This window comes from Amblyomma mixtum, chromosome 6 (genome assembly GCF_055824585.1).
Source record: "Amblyomma mixtum isolate Tamu chromosome 6, ASM5582458v1, whole genome shotgun sequence".
Taxonomy (NCBI): domain Eukaryota; kingdom Metazoa; phylum Arthropoda; class Arachnida; order Ixodida; family Ixodidae; genus Amblyomma; species Amblyomma mixtum.
Genome location: NC_143017.1, coordinates 73,844,766 through 73,862,074, shown reverse-complemented (window position 1 = coordinate 73,862,074; position 17,309 = coordinate 73,844,766). Strand labels below are relative to the sequence as shown.

The following is a 17,309-nucleotide window of genomic DNA, read 5'->3' as shown; positions in this document are numbered from 1 at the left end:
CTGCAGCTCTTCGTTACCGAAAATGACATCCTCTATCGCCGCAACTTCCGTCCTGACGGGCCCTCCCTCCTTCTAGTCATTCCCCAGCAGCTGCGGTCTTCTATAATTGCAGAACTCCATGACCTGCCTGCCGCTGGCCACCTTGGTGTGGCACGAACTTACGACCGGATACGGCGCCGCTTCTTTTGGCCTGGATTATACCGTACAGTCCGGCATTACGTCACCACTTGCGATCTCTGTCAGCGCAGGAAGAAGCCTTCGGTACCACCTCCTGGTCTTCTGCATCCTATAGACGTGCCTGTGGAACCGTTCCACCGTGTAGGGCTCGACCTCCTTGGGCCATTCCCGACCTCGGACTCCGGAAATAGGTGGATCGCGGTAGCCACAGACTATGCGACTCGGTATGCGATCACCCGTGCATTGCCTACGAGCTGCGCGACCGATGTGGCAGACTTTCTTTTGCACAATCTCATTCTGCAACATGGTGCCCCTCGTCAGTTACTCACAGACCGCGGACGCTATTTCCTGTCCAGAGTTGTTGACGACATCCTGCGTTCATGTTCTACCAAGCATAAGATTGCCACAGCATACCACCCGCAGACCAACGGGCTAACCGAGCGTTTGAACCGAACATTGACAGACATGTTGTCTATGTACGTCTCCCCCGACCACAAAGACTGGGATCTCGCCTTGCCCTACGTCACGTTCGCTTACAACACCTCGCGGCATGACACAACTGGTTACTCTCCTTTTTATCTCTTGTACGGGAGACACGCCGTCCTGCCTTTGGATACACTCGTCCCATCTGCTGACCGTCCAGTCACCGCCTATGCCCGTGACGCCATTGCTCAAGCTGCAGACGCTCGCCAAATCGCCCGTACTCGGCTACAAGCGTCCCAGCAAGCACAGAAGTCTCTGTATGATCATCACCATCGCCATGTCACTTACGAGCCGGGGTCGCTCGTTCTTCTGTGGTCCCCTTCCCGCCGCGTCGGTCTTTCTGAGAAACTTTTGTCCCCCTACCATGGTCCTTATCGCGTTGTGCGTCAGGTCACCGACGTCACGTATGAAGTTGCACCTCATACACTTGCGTCCTCATCATGTCGACCATCCACCGATCTTGTTCACGTTACGCGCCTCAAGCCCTATCACGCAGCTCCTCTCTCATCGGCCTAGCACCGGGACGGCGCTTGTGCCGCCGGGGGTCATGTTATGACGCAGTGGAAGTGGAAGACGAAGTGGACTCCCGCGTGAAAGGGACGAACGAAGAAGAAGAGGTTGATGGTGCTTCCTGTTCGCGCTGGTGCTCCCGGCTAGGAATTATTCACCTACGGGTTGTAAATAAATGTAAATAGTATTTCCCCGTAACAATATGTTGCAGTACAACTTTTTTCAGGCATCACAACTGATGTTTCGATGTGTTTGGTACATATTCATCTTCAGACATTTCATGTCTGTTGGGTAAAAAAAAAATATACGAAATAATACTTGACTGCATCAATTGTGACTGAGGCAACTAGCATCACGTATAGCATGCTCTTGAAATTTTTCTAGCTGTTGCACAGAAGTCTGTAAATGAGGGGAACATGTGCACAGGGCGGAAAGCGCGTGGCCTCCCAGGAAACACTGAGGTGGCCCCGAGAAGGGCCTTTAGCAAGGACGACATCCGTTTTGTGCCTCTTCACTAAGCAGCGACGACACTGCGTGCGCAGTCCTCGTTTTGCCCGAGCTGTCGAAGCAATCCTTGTTAAAAAAAACACGAGGGAACAAAGTCGTGCTGTGTATGCGATCGCCTCGTGGTTCCATTCACGGCGAACAATCATCCGGCAAGCCCGGCTTTTTCGACGGATTCAGGAAACGACTGAAAAGAACAAAATGAGCGAAGAAAGGTGCACTGCTTACAGGTTAGAACACAAAAAAAACAAAGCTAGGCGCTGCACTCGGTTAACCCATTCAACGAGGCGTGGCGTGAGCTTTAAATCCGATTTCGACAAGGCGTGAGAAGTCGCTAAAGAGGCAAAGGCACACTGCACTGGGTGAATGATATAGCTAGACTAAGCGCAAGTCATAACTTCTCTAAAGCCACACTGCACTCGTTTAACCCTGCAACGAGGCCTAGCGCGGGTTCTGATGTCTGGCGCCGATTTCGACAAAGAGAGGGAACACGGCCGCGAGATTGGATGCCCGCAATCTTCCAGGAAGCAATGAAGCGGCCCTGAAAAGGGCCGTTTGGAGCAGCTCTTCAACGTCAACCTACAGCGGCGTGGCGGCGAGCAGTAGGCCCAGCGTCCGCGGCGAACAATGACATCGGCTTCCGAGAAGCATATCCAGGGAACGATGCTGCAAAAAAAAAGTTTCGTTACAAGCACCGAAATTTGGTGAGCCCTCAATGCACGAGAAAACTTGCGACAATGTAGTTTAGTCCTTACCTCGGGGTTGAGAATGCGCACGCCCGACAAGCGCGTCAGCGTAGCTGTCAAACGGCGGTCCTCAAAGCGCGCCTGATGCGGATCCTTGTAGTGCCGCGGCAAAAACTTTAAATACGAGCACGACACTAGCCACGTGCTCCTGGCGAAACGGCGAAAGCCGCAAGCAAAAACTGCACAGAAATTTCAGCTGGCTGTCGCCGACGAGCGTACCACGCACGAACGCCATAGCTGCACACGCCTCGAAACGAGCGCGCCGAGGATCACGAAACGAATGCCCGCTCACCACGCACGCGCGGCGCGGCGGGTGCACCTAGCGATTCCCCAGGCGCTCTAGGGAGAGGTCGAGAAAGGCGCGCTGACGCCACGTCCGGTTGAGAACGAGGGCGAAGTCAAAAAACGTCACGGAGAAGCGCATCCCATCGACCAATCAGCGTTTCCAGCCTACCTACCCGCAAACGCTTCTATTACGATACCTCGTCATAGGTGTCTCCTACAATTTTTAATCATCGGCTTCCGTTAAGTTTGGTTTGGTTAATGGTGTTTAACGTCCCAAAGCGACTAAGGCTATGAGAGACGCCGTAGTGGAGGGCTCCGGAAATTTCGACCACCTGGGGTTCTTTAACGTGCACTGACATCGCACAGTACACGGGCCTCGAATTTCTCCTCCAAAGAAATTCCAGCCGCCGCGGCCGGGATCGAACCCGCGTCTTTCGGGCCAGCAGCCGAGCACCATAACCACTGAGCCACCGCGGCGGGGCTGCTTCTGTTAAGTGAGACACCCTGTTAATGAAATGTACACCGCGTAACACGTACAGTCTTGAGCGCACATGCCTCCACAGAATTCTTCTCAGTATGTAGCACAGATTGTTGCACATGTAAAATCTGGCGACGCAGCTAGCAACCCAATTTGGTCAACAAGTGGTTCCGAAGAAAACCTTGAACATTTAATCTGTAGCTGAAGTCGTTTTACGTCATCGCACAGAACTTTGACAACTGAAGTATATCTACGCCGGGGGAATTCATGAACCTGGTGAATGTACATTCATAGACAAAATTTCTTGGGATGCATATTCACAGGAAAAAAAAATATAGTTCTGCGTGGTCAGGAAAAGCAGGTGAGTTAAAAGCATAGAATCAAAGAAATAAGGAAAGCATGCGTTTTCCATCCGTTAGAAAAATACGAGCTGATTGGCGAGCGAGGCAACGTAGAATTGATTTTTTTTTTTCTGCGAATCCGTGTCCCGCAGACTTTGTCCATGACTGTACTTGGACACTAGTGTGACACGGCCTGAGCGTTGCTTTCAGCGAAGGCTCTGCTGACATTTCTCAGGGACGCGGATCTTATGTGCGCACCCAATGAAAATCCTGTGTATTTTTCTTTTTCTGGAGTGGCCCATGGTATTTTCTTGCATCAGTTTTGTGCAAGCACGTTTCACATCATTATCTTTATTCTAATCTTGTGAGCCAGCTAAGTATAGGTTACCAGGCTAACATCTGCAGAAATCATTAAACTGCGTCTTTCTCCTATAGTTAATTTAATCACAACAGATGGTGTTTTCGATCTCTGCAAAGAAGACATGCTTTTCCACAACGCTTATCTGTACGAATAGAGGATGGATAATAATCGATTAACCGATAACTTATAGCACACTATTTTTCTGTGTACTTTCAACGATGAGCATTCGTCAACGTGTCTTCAGGGCGAGAACAGTTAGATGTGCTGCGGAGATTTTTGCTGACATTAATACTACCGAAAACAGTTGGCCACCCATTTCGCAGTTTGTGAAACTTCTGACTCCATCGAGAACTTGGGCGCCCGTGTATGGATGCCCCTTTCCGAATGAATGAATGAATGAATGAATGAATGAATGAATGAATGAATGAATGAATGAATGAATGAATGAATGAATGAATGAATGAATGAATGAATCTAAAAATGTAAGGCGGTTGAATGGTTTGAAAGAAAGTCCTATTTCTACTAAAAATTTATTCTTAGGAAATTTGACTGTCATCAAGGCATTTTGTTCCTTAACTCTCATGTAAATAAGAACACCAGACTGATAATGGCTGGTGACTTCAACTTGCCACATATTAATTGGGAAACTTTGTCAATAGGTAATGTAGAAATAAGCAGTGCGAATAAAATGATGGAAATTATGTTTACTCATAACCTCAAGCAAATAGTAAAGGATTTTACAAGAGTTACATCAAGGTCCCAGTCATTGTTGGACTTGGTTTTCTTATCCCCTAAAGTGGCAGACCACATTATATCTGTCTTTTGTGACGGAACAGCGCAAAACACCGGGACAAGAGACAGCGCTTGTCTCTTGTCCCGGTGTTTTGCGCTGTTCCGTCACAAATGAATAACCAACATGCCCAAGCTGCTGTCCTGGCTGATTATATCTGTCGAGCCGGGTTTATCTGACCACAAGATGATCTGTTTGAATGTGCGGTTGAACACACAAGTCCGCAAAAAATCGCATGTTTCAATACGGGTCAAAGATTACAGCCGGGCAGACGATACGTCTATGTTAGACGTCTTAGAAGAAAAGTTTAATCAATTTGCAACTGCATCACACAATGAAAGTGTCGAGGAATTGTGGCAACGTTTTAAGGGCACAATATTGCATTGATAGATTTGTACCCACTCGCTCAAAGAAATCGAAGCAGCTCAATCCTTGGATTGCAAGAGAGATCATTCAGTTAAAGCGCAAGGTAAAAAGGCTACGAAAGCAAAAAAATAGGGCGGCAGAACTTTCAAACATCAAAAAGAAGCTCAAAACAGTGTTACTAGATTCGAAAAAAACGTTCTTCAATACAACACTGACTAATTTTCTCACAAGCTCACCGCAAAAGTTCTGGCGATATTCTTCAGCGAAAACGAATGCAATCACGCAGGTACTGGACGGGGACGATGAGGTGACTGATAAAAACGATATTGCAAATCTGTTTAATGATTTCTTCCAGTCGGTATTTAGTAGGGATGACAATGACATTAAGAGTGATCATACAACAATTTACACGTTGCCATACTCAATTCACGAGATTCGCATCAATAGGGAGGGCATTTGTCAGCAGCTGCTGTCTCTGGACCCGAAGAAATCGAGCGGTCCCGATGAAATACCGACGGAATTCCTTAAACGGTATGCTGAGTGGTCATCATATGATTTGCAAATTTTATTTGAAAAGTCATTGCGGGATCATTCTTTACCTCGTGACTGGCGCAGCGCAATAGTAGTTCCGGTTTTTAAAGGCGGTAATCGACTTCTTGTAAAAAACTACAGGCCAGTTTCACTCACATCCGTATGTTGAAAGGTTTTTGAACACATAATAGCTAAACACATCCTTCATTTTTTGGAAACAAATGACCTATTGTGTCCATTCCAGCATGGTTTTCGGACCGGCCTTTCGACAGTGACGCAGTTAATTGAAACAGTGAACGACTTTTGCAAGGCTATAGATGAACGTCAGCAGGTAGATGTGGTCTGTGTGGACTTCTCGAAGGCTTTCGATAAAGTTCCGCATCATAAGCTTCTTTTTAAACTGCGCAGATTAGGAATCGCTGAAAATAAGTACTATGGATTCAGGCCTATCTAAGTAACCGCTGTCACGTCGTCAAAATAGAAAGTGCAGTATCAGATAGGCGTGAAGTTTTGTCGGGGGTGCCACAGGGCTCTGTTTTAGGTCCGCTTTTGTTTTTATTGTATATAAATGATATTTTTGCTATCGTCGAATCGCCTGTCAGAATGAAACTTTTTGCCGATGATTGTTTTGTTTACTCCCCTGTAGCTTCCCCGGCAGATCAGATGAACTTAAATAGGTGTATTCAGTCGTTAAACTCGTGGTGCCTGAAATGGGGTATGGAAATAAACTACCAAAAATCTAATTACATGCAAGTAACAAGGAAGCAGAATGTTATGATGTTTCGATACAATATAGGTGGAAATTCCTTAGATGAAGTAAAGTGTTTCAAATACTTGGGAGTGACACTAACAAATAATCTTGACTGGCGCACCCATATTGAAAATGTCTATTTAAAAGCCTACCAGAAGCTCTGTTTCCTGATGAGGAAGTTGCCGAATACGACTAGAGAAACTAAATTGATTGCGTACAAGACGTTCGTGCGGCCAATCATAGAGTACGCAAGTGCAGTGTGGAGTCCTCATCAAAAGGGTTTAAAACGAAAACTGGAAAGATTGCAAAGGATGTCAGCACATTTTATATGCTCTAAATACCGCCGCACTGATTCAGTCACAGCAATGCTAAAACAGTGTAAGTTAGAATCACTAGAAATAAGAAGAACAAAGCAGAAATTGAAACTTTTTTTTCTGATAATGAATGATAAAGTCAAAGTTAATAAACAACACTATGTTGCACCTCCCCTGAAGCGTTGCCCACGGAAAAATCACAGTAAGGTATTACAACCTATTATTACGCGTACTGATGTCTATCGCTACTCCTTTTTTCCCGATGCTGTAGAAATTTGGAATCAACTACCAAGTGACGTTGTGAACCAAACAGATGTAGACAAATTTGTGATAGGTGTGAACACGTTCCTGGAAGATTGCTGTGCAAATCTGTAAGTCTGTGTATTTGAGTGTTTTTCAGCGAAAAGAATTGCACTTGTATCTGTATATGTTTCCCTCCCTGTAATGACCCTCATACAGAGGGTTAACAGTATGAATAAATAAAATAAATAAATAGTCTCCTCTGCCTGATTCCTTGCACTGTCCAGTCCCTCTTCGCTCCTGCAAGCAGTAATACGACAGATGCATTCTATTTCGCCAGACGTCTCGGTCTTTTTTTTTTCTCTCTCTCTCTGGATTCCTATCCGGCTTGAAATTCCAGAGCGAAACCTCACTGCTGAGCACGTGAACAAGTAGAATTTTACGTATCGTTCGAGAGCCAAGCCCATGACGAAGCGGAATCTGCCACGACCTTAAAGGTTAGCACAGGAGCTAATCGCAGGGCCAACTTTTCCACAGAAAGTCACCGCGAAGCCTCACAAACACTCCACAGCAACTTATCTTAACACGTCGGAAGAGCAGTAAAGTCCAGCGCTGCCAACCCCTTTAAAGGCATCGTACCATGCCTCCTCGCACAGAGGGGCGCTCGGGCACTTGACTTGCGCGCTTGTCACAACGGTTGCTCTGCAAGACTGCAGGGGCCAACGTCGAGAAGCTCTTGCTCTCCGAGGCGTGATCGACGGCAGACAAATGCGGAGGACCCAGGGAAGCGGTCCGCACCTCTTGCGGCATGCACCCTCGCTGCTGGTGGTGGCGTGGGTGCTGGCGTGTGCTGTGGCACTGCCCACGTGCCGCTACCCACGCCACTTCACGGACCACGACTACACGTGCTTCGGCTTCAGTAATGCCTCCGAGCTAGAGGAGGAGATCCAGCTACTGCGGGCCGGTGCGCCAATCCGGCTCACGCTCAAGGACAGTCGTCTGGAGCACCTGCCCTCGAGCGCCTTCGCGCACCTCACGGTGTCCGTACTGGAGCTGAGCAACGTCACGGTGGACACATTCACGCTGGCCGAGCAGCACCCCTTCCAGGTATAGTATGAGCAGGAAAACTAAGCGTGACGTCACGGAAGGTATGATTTCAAATTACCGCTGTCGTCAGCCACACCCTGCCCTGACGCGTTAGACGCTGCCAAACAACTCTCTGCAGTGTTCGCCTTCGGCGGCGTTGGTTTTTTCCTTCAGAGCAGGCGTTTGTGCGTTGGAAATGTCTGATACCTTCGATGACGTCATCATGCGCCCCCCCCCACTTGGCGTTGTGCGCTGCGGAGAAGCTTGAAGCGCGTCCGGATTTTAATCAGCGATTACCTCACTATTTCAAGTGCTAGCCCAAAAAGACTTAGCGTGCTTTACCTGCAAGTTTCACACATTCGACCCTCTTAAGCTCGTTGACTTCTAAAACCTATGCAGTTTCCCTTTAACCTGCAATCACCATCCACTGTTGGTACACGGAAGAGCCCACCTGCCATCATTGGTAGGCTGCAATGTAGAGAGAGAGAGAAACCACGCTCGTCACTCGTAAGGGAGAGGAGGGAGAGGCCGTAAGATATGGCTGCCACGGGACGAACAAAAAAGAAAAAAATGCTTCTGTAAACTTTATAATGACAAATAAAATATAATATATGAATATAAGAATAATATATAATAAAATTTGAAGAGAAGCAATCAAAAGCAAGGGGAAGCAGTAATGCTAACGCAGTGTTACGGTATAATTATAATTAAGCACGCGCGTAATTTTTTTAATGCAGAAATGCATTTACGGCTTGAACGCCAGGTTTTTACGCGCCTAATTTTTTAAAGTTTTCTTACACCTTAATGGCACTGCAGTAACGTTGCGAAATGTTTTGGTTTTGGTTTGGTTTCATGGGGGTTTAACGTTCCAAAGCGACTCAGGCTATGAGAGACGCCGTAGTGGAGGGCTCCGGAAATTTCGACCACCTGGGGTTCTTTAACGTGCATTGACATCGCAAAGTACACGGGCCTCTAGAATTTGGCTTTCTTAGTGATATTCATCGGCAACTGGGGAGCTTGTACGAGCTTCTAGCCGCAGCATTTCTCTTCAGCCATTGTATCTGGTATGTGTACTCGGCTGTTTCTTCATAGTAGTATTAGTACAAAACTGTATTCCGCAAAATGGGACGGGGTTTAGGGGTTGGCGTCTTGAGCGGCAGGTGGTGTTCCTAGGTACAGGATCCCATTGGTTCTTGCTGCCTCCTCGGCCCGCTTAACCAGCGCAAGCTGTTCTTGCGGGTCGGAGCTGGACAGAAGCTCCTCCCAAATTCGCTCAATCAACACACGAATGTGAAGTTATGCCGACTTGGGAACGATACTTCCACGCAGAAAAATGTCGAGAATAGGTGCACATGTCTATTATGCGATAGCATATAAGCCTCGTTTGAACGAAAACCCGGCGACCACCTGCCAGGTGGTCACACCTGCCATCCGACGTACCTGCAACCTGCCAACCGTACTCCTCTCTCCCCTCCACTTGTAGAGGGGAGGATGGAGACACCGAACTAAGAATGACTGAGCTCATATGGATGATGAATAAGACGGACGCAGCAAAATTAATAGAAAAAAAAAAGAATCAGAATAGAATCAGATTTGGAATAGAAGCAGAATTAGAATAGAATAAAAACTGGAATAGAGGAGTGAAATGCTATCGCAGTCCCCCCCCCCCCCCCCCCCCCCATTAATCCAGTTGATCGCCCCTAATTTTTTATCTCTTTCGTTGCCTCACTACCCAGATGCAGTTGTGAGTGCGAGAAATAGCTTGTAGATTAGTTCCGTCGCTGTACTGCAGAGCATTTGCAAAGTAGAGAGCTATTCTTTGTTGTGGGTGTAGGCAGGCTGGGAGTGCCAGCCTTGCAATATTAGCCACCTTTCAGTGCCTTTTGATGTATTACTTTGTTCATTTTTTGTGTAAGGCCGCATGAACTGCGCCTTTGAGTGCTGCGTTCCGTTTTAGAGCGCAGCTCTTTGGCGTCCGTTCCTGGGTTTCGCGTCGTCGTCGGCCTCGTAACCAGCTCCGCCCCCAATGTCACGCTTTTCAATTGGTCGAAATGCTCGTGACGTCACAGTGCGCGAATTTCAAATGGGGCCAATTGTACTTTGGCTAGTAACCATGCAACCAATCAAAGGGATCGTATAGTGATGCTGCAACTAAGTTGGACTGAGTTTAGTTAATTGCTTAATTAATCAATTAGCCTAGTTAATATAGAGGAGAATGAAGAGGTCAGAAGAAAAGAAAGACGCGCGCCGCAGCGACAACAGCGTCCGCGGAAGGAGACGCTGCTGAAAAAAAAAAACAGATAAGTACGAAGCCGCGTTCCCTCCACCACCACCACGTACTTCCCCACTCAGTAAGACGTTGCTCGTTTCTTATACGTTGTGTCGAACATCCTAGACAGTTCCAACAATTGACAGGTTAATGACAGAACACGATGGATAGAAATACAAGAATATAAATATGAAATAGCCTAATTAACCTTTCTAGTTAGACCGCATAAATCAATAAAACCGAGAACGAAATTGGTCGAGTTGGGGAATCGAACCAGGGTCTCCGGAGTGCGATACGAGCACGCTAGCCACTCCGCAATGCCAGCTGAATGGTTTGGAATGAACAAAGGTGCGTCTAGCTAATACGGCGTCTTCGTTCACTCCCATCTTCCCCCTTTCCCTTACGGCGAGGTGCAGGTGTCCACCCAGATATGCGAGAGAGATACATTTCCTTTCCTGAAAAAATAAATTTACCGTCCAGCAAGGCGTACAGCCGAATTGGCGATGGCGTTCTGTGGACTCCCTGGCAGCGTTGCAAGACGCTGTCGCGTTCCACTCTTACAGACGAAGCTTAACATGTTAACCACACATCAGTAACACACGCAGACAGCCAATGGACGCGTCATTCGCTGGCAGCACTTGATTCATCATTCACAACCACATTCTTAACGTACGCTCCCTTGCCGCACATGCCAAGGACGTACACCACGATCACATTCTGCGCCATTCCTCTGTACTTTGCTTTGCTGAAACCTGGATGGATCCCGAAGAGCCTCTCGAAATCATACATTTCCTATACTGCTGTGGTGCTCGCAGAGACCACAACAGAGCGGCGGGAGTCGCTATCTACTTGCGCACAGCTCTCTCTGCAATACCAGTCGAAATGTTTGGCACGTCACATGAAGTTGGCGAACTGTGCGCCGCAAAGTTGCCCAACGGCTTGCTGGTAGTAGCTGCCTACTTCGCCCCTACCGCACTCACGAAAGACGTCGTGCACTTCCTGCAACTCGCATTAACCGTCCATCGATCCACACCGATGTTAGTAGTGGGGGACTTTAATGTTGACATAAAGACAAACAGCAATTTCCTAACACCTATGCGGGAGAACATCCCGTTCCTCTCGCTCGTAACGCGTCCCACGGCTGACAACCTCGCGAGGCACTTGTATAGATCTCGTCTTTGCGAATCAAGCATTGGTGTACCAAGTCGAACATATATCAGTCTATTTCTCCGACCACAAAGCTTCCTTCATGACTGTCAAGAACTGTTAGTGGAGTCTTTGTTAAAGGAATACGTGTGAAAAATAAAAAAAAAAAATTCTGTGATAGCGCATACATGTGTTGCTCGATTTCTTTGCCTCAATCTATCGAAAAGGTGAAACAGCTTATTTGCTGCGCTCAAATTTTGCATTAGGAAGTAACGTAATCGTCGGTAATTTTTTTTGTTTTGTTTTTAGCAGCTTTGCGTTGTTGTTCGCCGTTGCGTGCTACCCTGCATATTGTGTATAGGCCCGATATAGTGTATAGGCCAGATTTGTGTATCTGCAGTGCCTATCTGTGTCTTGCAGTTTTTAAGCATGAAATGCTTTTAGCCCCCGTTGTCGGCAGTGTGGTGACGTCACGCCGAGACCGAAAGCCATCATCCGGGCACTGAATTCCAGTCATCCGGGCTCTGAAACGAGAACATCCGGGCACCGTACGAGACTTAACGAGATTTAACGAGACTCTCTAAGCCCTCCTACGCGACCGGCATGCAAGCGCCGGTTGGTCTCCAAAGGAGTCACAAAAAATAACTGCTGCCATTGCCTTCTCAATGTTTATCAAGATATCAGTCGCTGTGCGTTTGATAATGCACGGAATTATAATTTTCGATTTCTAATAACGCGTGCAAAAAGCACATAAATTCCACGATACACTTCGTTGTCATACGTGATCTCTTAGGGGCTTCGCGCATCGAAGCAAAGCCGCGCAGGCGCACAGGGGCCCGGGGGAGAAGCGCTGCGTTCAAAGGGCAAGGCATCGCGCCAAACGGGTGGTGGCGTTCCCCCCTTCCATTACGGTGCGGTTCGGGTGTCCACCGAGATGGCAGAGAATTGCTGCGCCATTTCCTTTCCTCAAAAAACCTTGCGTTCAAATGGCAAGGCATCGCGCTGAACGGGTGGTGGCGTTCCTCCCTTCCTGTACGGTGCGGTTTGGGTGTCCACCGAGATGACATTAGGCCCGTAAACATTTCATGCTTACTCTACTCTCGGTTACGGGAGAGGCAGAGATTTTTATTTGTATCAACTCCTTCCAAGTGGGGGGGGGGGGGGGGGGGGGGGGGGCGCTCTGACGGTACACAATAAACTTCTCTTTGTGTGTATTCGAGTCATCCAGCATACATTGAATTCATGACATGAAATCGGCAGATTGAGCAACTGTTGCGAAGTTTTCGAAAAAAAAAAATTGGCAGAGGCTTAGCTCTGCTATGCCAGGATATACGTAGCATGAAGTGAGGGCGAGGTGTCCACATCTCGGTGGACACCTGAACCACCAGAGGGAAGGCGCATAACTGCCCTCTAGGTGCAGTGGACACCTCAATCGTGCTTTAAGCTGTGTCGGTAGCGACAGGTGTGCTCTGCATGCGTTGGCATTGACAACGTTGTGACAGAAACGCGGCGCTGATGCCATAAGCCGTCGGCGTTCGTTGTGTTCATTGGCGTTGACCACGTTTTAAACTCCGATCATTTTAAGGAAAGGAAATGCGCATAACTGTTCTACCAGACCTTCACGCGCGTGCGACCTGTACATATTTATATTTATCATGTATATATGTAAATAGATTTATTGTCAGTGTACTCCTCCCACTGTCCTTTCTACTATCCCTTCCCCTATTTATTTTCACTTCTACACTGCCTGCTATCCTTTATTTCCGCAGCCCCAGCTCAGGTGCTTCCAGCAGCGATAGCAGATGCCGGGGTAGAAAATTTTTTTTTTTACCTTCCATATTCAATGCAAAATAAAAAAAAACACAACAACTGGCTCCCTGGGACAGTGGACGCCTGAATCGCGCTTATAGGTACGTGGGGTAATGAGAGAGAGAGATGTGAGCTGCAGGCATTGACAAGGTTGTGCCAGAAACGCGGCGCTGAAGCCATTGGCCGTCGGCGTTCATTGTGTTCATTGGCGTTGGCGTGTCAACGTTTTACACTCCGTTAAGGAAAAGGCGGCGAGCGCGCGCGGCGAGGTACGCCGGCTGTGCGTAGTGACGTCACTTGCTGCTCGCGCATGCGCAGTATGGTCGTGCAAGAGCACGCAAAACGGCGTGACTCTGGGCAATGTAGCTCACGCTACAGTAGTGTGCATATACAAGGCATTTAAAGACGTTTCACTCAAGACTTTACACAATTTTTTAAAATAGGCTTTTTGAGTGAGAAGAGCGATCTTTTCGGCATAGCATTGTCAGCGCTGAAGTACATCAGAGTACAGCTAAAGGCGTGCTAACTAGCAGGCTGATTAACTATTTCGACGAATTGGGGGCACTGGAGAGGTTTCTTTGCCTGCAAGCTTCTCGAAAGAGCAAGACTGCAAAGGCCGCTGGGGTCCTGGACTGAGGGCTCCACCTACGCTTCGAAAATAACCCTTGTAGTGCAATAAAGTTTTCATTCATTCATTCATTCATTCATTCATTCATTCATTCATTCATTCATTCATTCATTCATTCATTCATTCATTCATTCATTCGAAAGCGCATGTATTTTGGCGCGATGTAGGTAAAAATTTGTTGGGCCACTGCGCTGACGGTAACCGCGTTTTCGAAACTCTAACACTAATATAGATACTAATTACGATGGGCTACACGTCTCTGAGTAATAAAGGACCCTAAAGGTAATCTTTAAAAAGTTAAATACTCATAATTAGTTAATCAACCTGCTAGTTAGCACGCCTAAGCTGTATTCTGATGTAAAGTCTTTGTCAAAAGTAACCAGGCTGCATGGTTTGCTTCTAGCTCGTACAGTGGAGCCCTTACAGCTTCCCGGAAGCTGAAATGGCCATTAAAGGTAAGGACTGGGGGTCTTCTTACCTTCCAACAACTTTTGCTCTTTAGGAAAGTCACAAGGGCTCCACTTTAGAAGCTAGGAGCAAACCATGCAGCCTGGTTACTTTTGACAAAGACTGTACTTCACCGGTGACAATGCTATGCCGAAAAGATCATTCTTCTCACTCAAAAAGCCTATTTTCAAAAATTGTGTAAAGTGTTAGCGAAACACCCTGTATGTGCAAGTTCAAGAGAATATAAATATCGAGAAACTCCGTTTGTCTGCCAGGCATCGCACGAGAGGTCACTGACTCCATTCCAAATGAAGAGTGAATTAAGACAGCTGTTGACTCCAGATGCAATTTAGACGGAGTAAACATCGGGCGGGAAGAGTGCACGGGGACTCTTTACTCTGACTGTCCTCACCCTTGCTTTCAATACGGTGGTCACACTTGTGATGCCGCTTTAATTGATGGACACGTACGCAGGGCTTCGAAGACACACTCACCGAGATCACCTTCAGCGACGACAGCACCCTTCCCGAGTCCTGGGCCGTGCTGAAGGAACTGCACACGCTGCGCGTGCTGGCGATATCGGACATGACTTCGGTGAACCTGACCAGGGACTTCCACATGCTGCCCAGGAGTCTGCGAGTCATTGGCGTCACTTCGTCGCATGTCGATTACGTGGACGACGACTGGCTCGCTCCGCTCACCAACCTCGAGGTGGTCGCTGTGAGGGATACGACGCTGACCTCCCTCAAGAGGTCCATGCTGCCCCGACCAGCGCCGAACCTGTGGCGCCTCATGTTCCAGTAAGTGCAGGCATAATAGTTCCAGCGCCAAAACCCCCCAAAATTTGAGCGCCTGCTGAGCACAGACGTCTTCCGGACGAGTGGAAGAAACTTGCGCGAAATGAGATGAACCTGAAATGTCAAGAACTTCACGACATTCACGAACTTCACGAAGTTCGTTAACAATTTTACAATATTTTCATCCAAACTGCGGCGTTTTTCTAAAACGACTTTCGACCATTGATAAGCACGAGGCAAAAGCAAAGAAAGTATAAATTATATACTGCTGTGAGGTTTTGTTACGTCCGTTATATTCAATCGGTTTTATTTCTTTAACTCCACATGTGCATAGTGAACTACACTTCACAAAGCGAGATAAAAATCACTCGCTTTTACACGTCACAGCCGAGATGCCGGCCACAATATAAGCCCGTAAGTGGAGGACTTAGGATTGATTTTTGCAACCTGAGGTTCTTTAAAGCACATCAAAATGTCTATTGTTGCGGCATAGTTCTCAGGGCGTCCGAATGCCAACTCAGAAACTCCTGTGGCGCATACCCGGTAATTTTTTTTTAATGTTTACAGATCTTTATTTTAAAAACTGTGGGATATAGGTCGGTGCGGTTTGTGCAGGTGGATTGTGCAGCAAGGCGAACATATGCACAAGATAGAGCTGAATTATTTGATTATTAATTAACTAATATTACCTAATCTCCGGAGCCCTTCACTACGGCGTCCGTCATAGCCTGAGTTGCTTCGGGACGTTAAACCTCAATAAACCAATAATTTTACCTAATCAACTTTGTTATTAGTGATTTTAGGGGGCAAGGTTATCGAGCGCAATCTGAAAACTGTCAACCCCTAAACAAAACCCAGTTTAAAAGTTCTCTTAATCGGCAATGTTCGAGTTCATTGAACTTTAGACAAAATACGATTGTCTAAGTGAAGAAGGCTAAAGGTGACACACGTGGTAACCTGACTACGCCCTAGACACCCTACATTGTGGTAATGGGATTCGAAATATATAAATTTAAAAAAAAGGAAGATCTTTGAGTTAGCTTTCCCGCTTTGCACATTTATAAAATTGCGTGGCTCGCATTTTTTATGCATAGTATACAGACAGCGTTTGTGTCTTTGATGATGTAGAAGAAATTAACTAGATTTCGGCGACAATATCATGCGCAGCCACGCCACTTAGTAAATATGCAATACGAAAAAGCCAACTCAGAGTCTACAAATGCGTATTTTTGACGTTCGATATTTCGAACCACATTGCCGATCGATTTAAAAAATAAAAATTGGGCTCATCACCTATATAGAAGGCCTTCAATTTCGCGCTTAAACATCACCCCTTAGAATCAGAAACAAAAAGGTTGATTAGTAAATTTTGGCTAATAAATCGTCTGCTTATTGATCTATCACGTACAAATGATATCCGCCTTGTTGTAGAATCCACCTGCACAGACGGCAGCGACGTATCTATAGCAGGTTTCAGAATAAAAATTTGTGAGCGTTAAAAAATCACCCGCTATATTATTGACAAAAGCATTGGGGTGCATGGGTTATCGGTCTTATTAATATTTTCCGTAAAGCACAGTGCAAAGGATTGGCGAAAGTGACTGAAGGAAAGGACGGGCGGGGAAGGTGCCCAGGACTAAGATGTCCTAGGGGCTCTTCCTATCCGGGCCGTTCCCTCAGCTGGCAATTCCGGCTATGTACCAACTGACTCAGACAAAAGCAGCCCGAAAATAACCCGTACTTCAACCTCATTTTCATGGCAGACAGTATGAATCTAAGCGCAATATTTACGAGCACATTTTCTCGTTAACTGGAAAATAGCATTTAAAAGAGTGTTTTCGCTATTGCTGTTAGTGCCAGCAAGTCAAACAATGCTCTGGTGAGCGTTCTTTATTCTGTAGTATTATTGAGATATTTGAACCAGCTGTTGTATTTACCCGTGTATGTTTTCTCATCGCACGCGTGACTCGTAAATTGACAACTTGTGTGACAATTTTATTCAGACAAGCTGTACGGACGCCATGCAAGCACCATATCACTTTTTTTTTTATTACTAATACAATCCTATACCTGTTTTTCTTTCCTCTCTTCTCCTCCTTAACCCCATCCTGATTACATTAACAAAGGTATGCATTTTCGGTAGACCTCGTATATCTTCTCTATATCCTGTCTTCCGCTTCTCAAAGCGTGAAAGATGGTTTTTGTGGGCGTCATGTCTGCAATGTTGCAGAACAAGCTTGCAAAAAAAAG

The 17,309-nt window shown here is 46.7% G+C and overlaps 1 protein-coding gene across 1 annotated transcript in view; it reads left to right on the top strand.

Annotated features, from left to right (window-relative positions):
• The first annotated feature begins 7,645 nt into the window (after positions 1-7,645).
• Positions 7,646-17,309, top strand: part of LOC149339388 (uncharacterized) — a 33,401-nt gene continuing 23,737 nt past the window's right edge. The window contains exons 1-2 of the mRNA XM_089550919.1: positions 7,646-7,984; positions 14,737-15,062. Coding sequence (XP_089407045.1) covers positions 7,646-7,984; positions 14,737-15,062 — 665 coding nt within the window. The remainder of the gene's footprint in view (positions 7,985-14,736; positions 15,063-17,309) is intronic.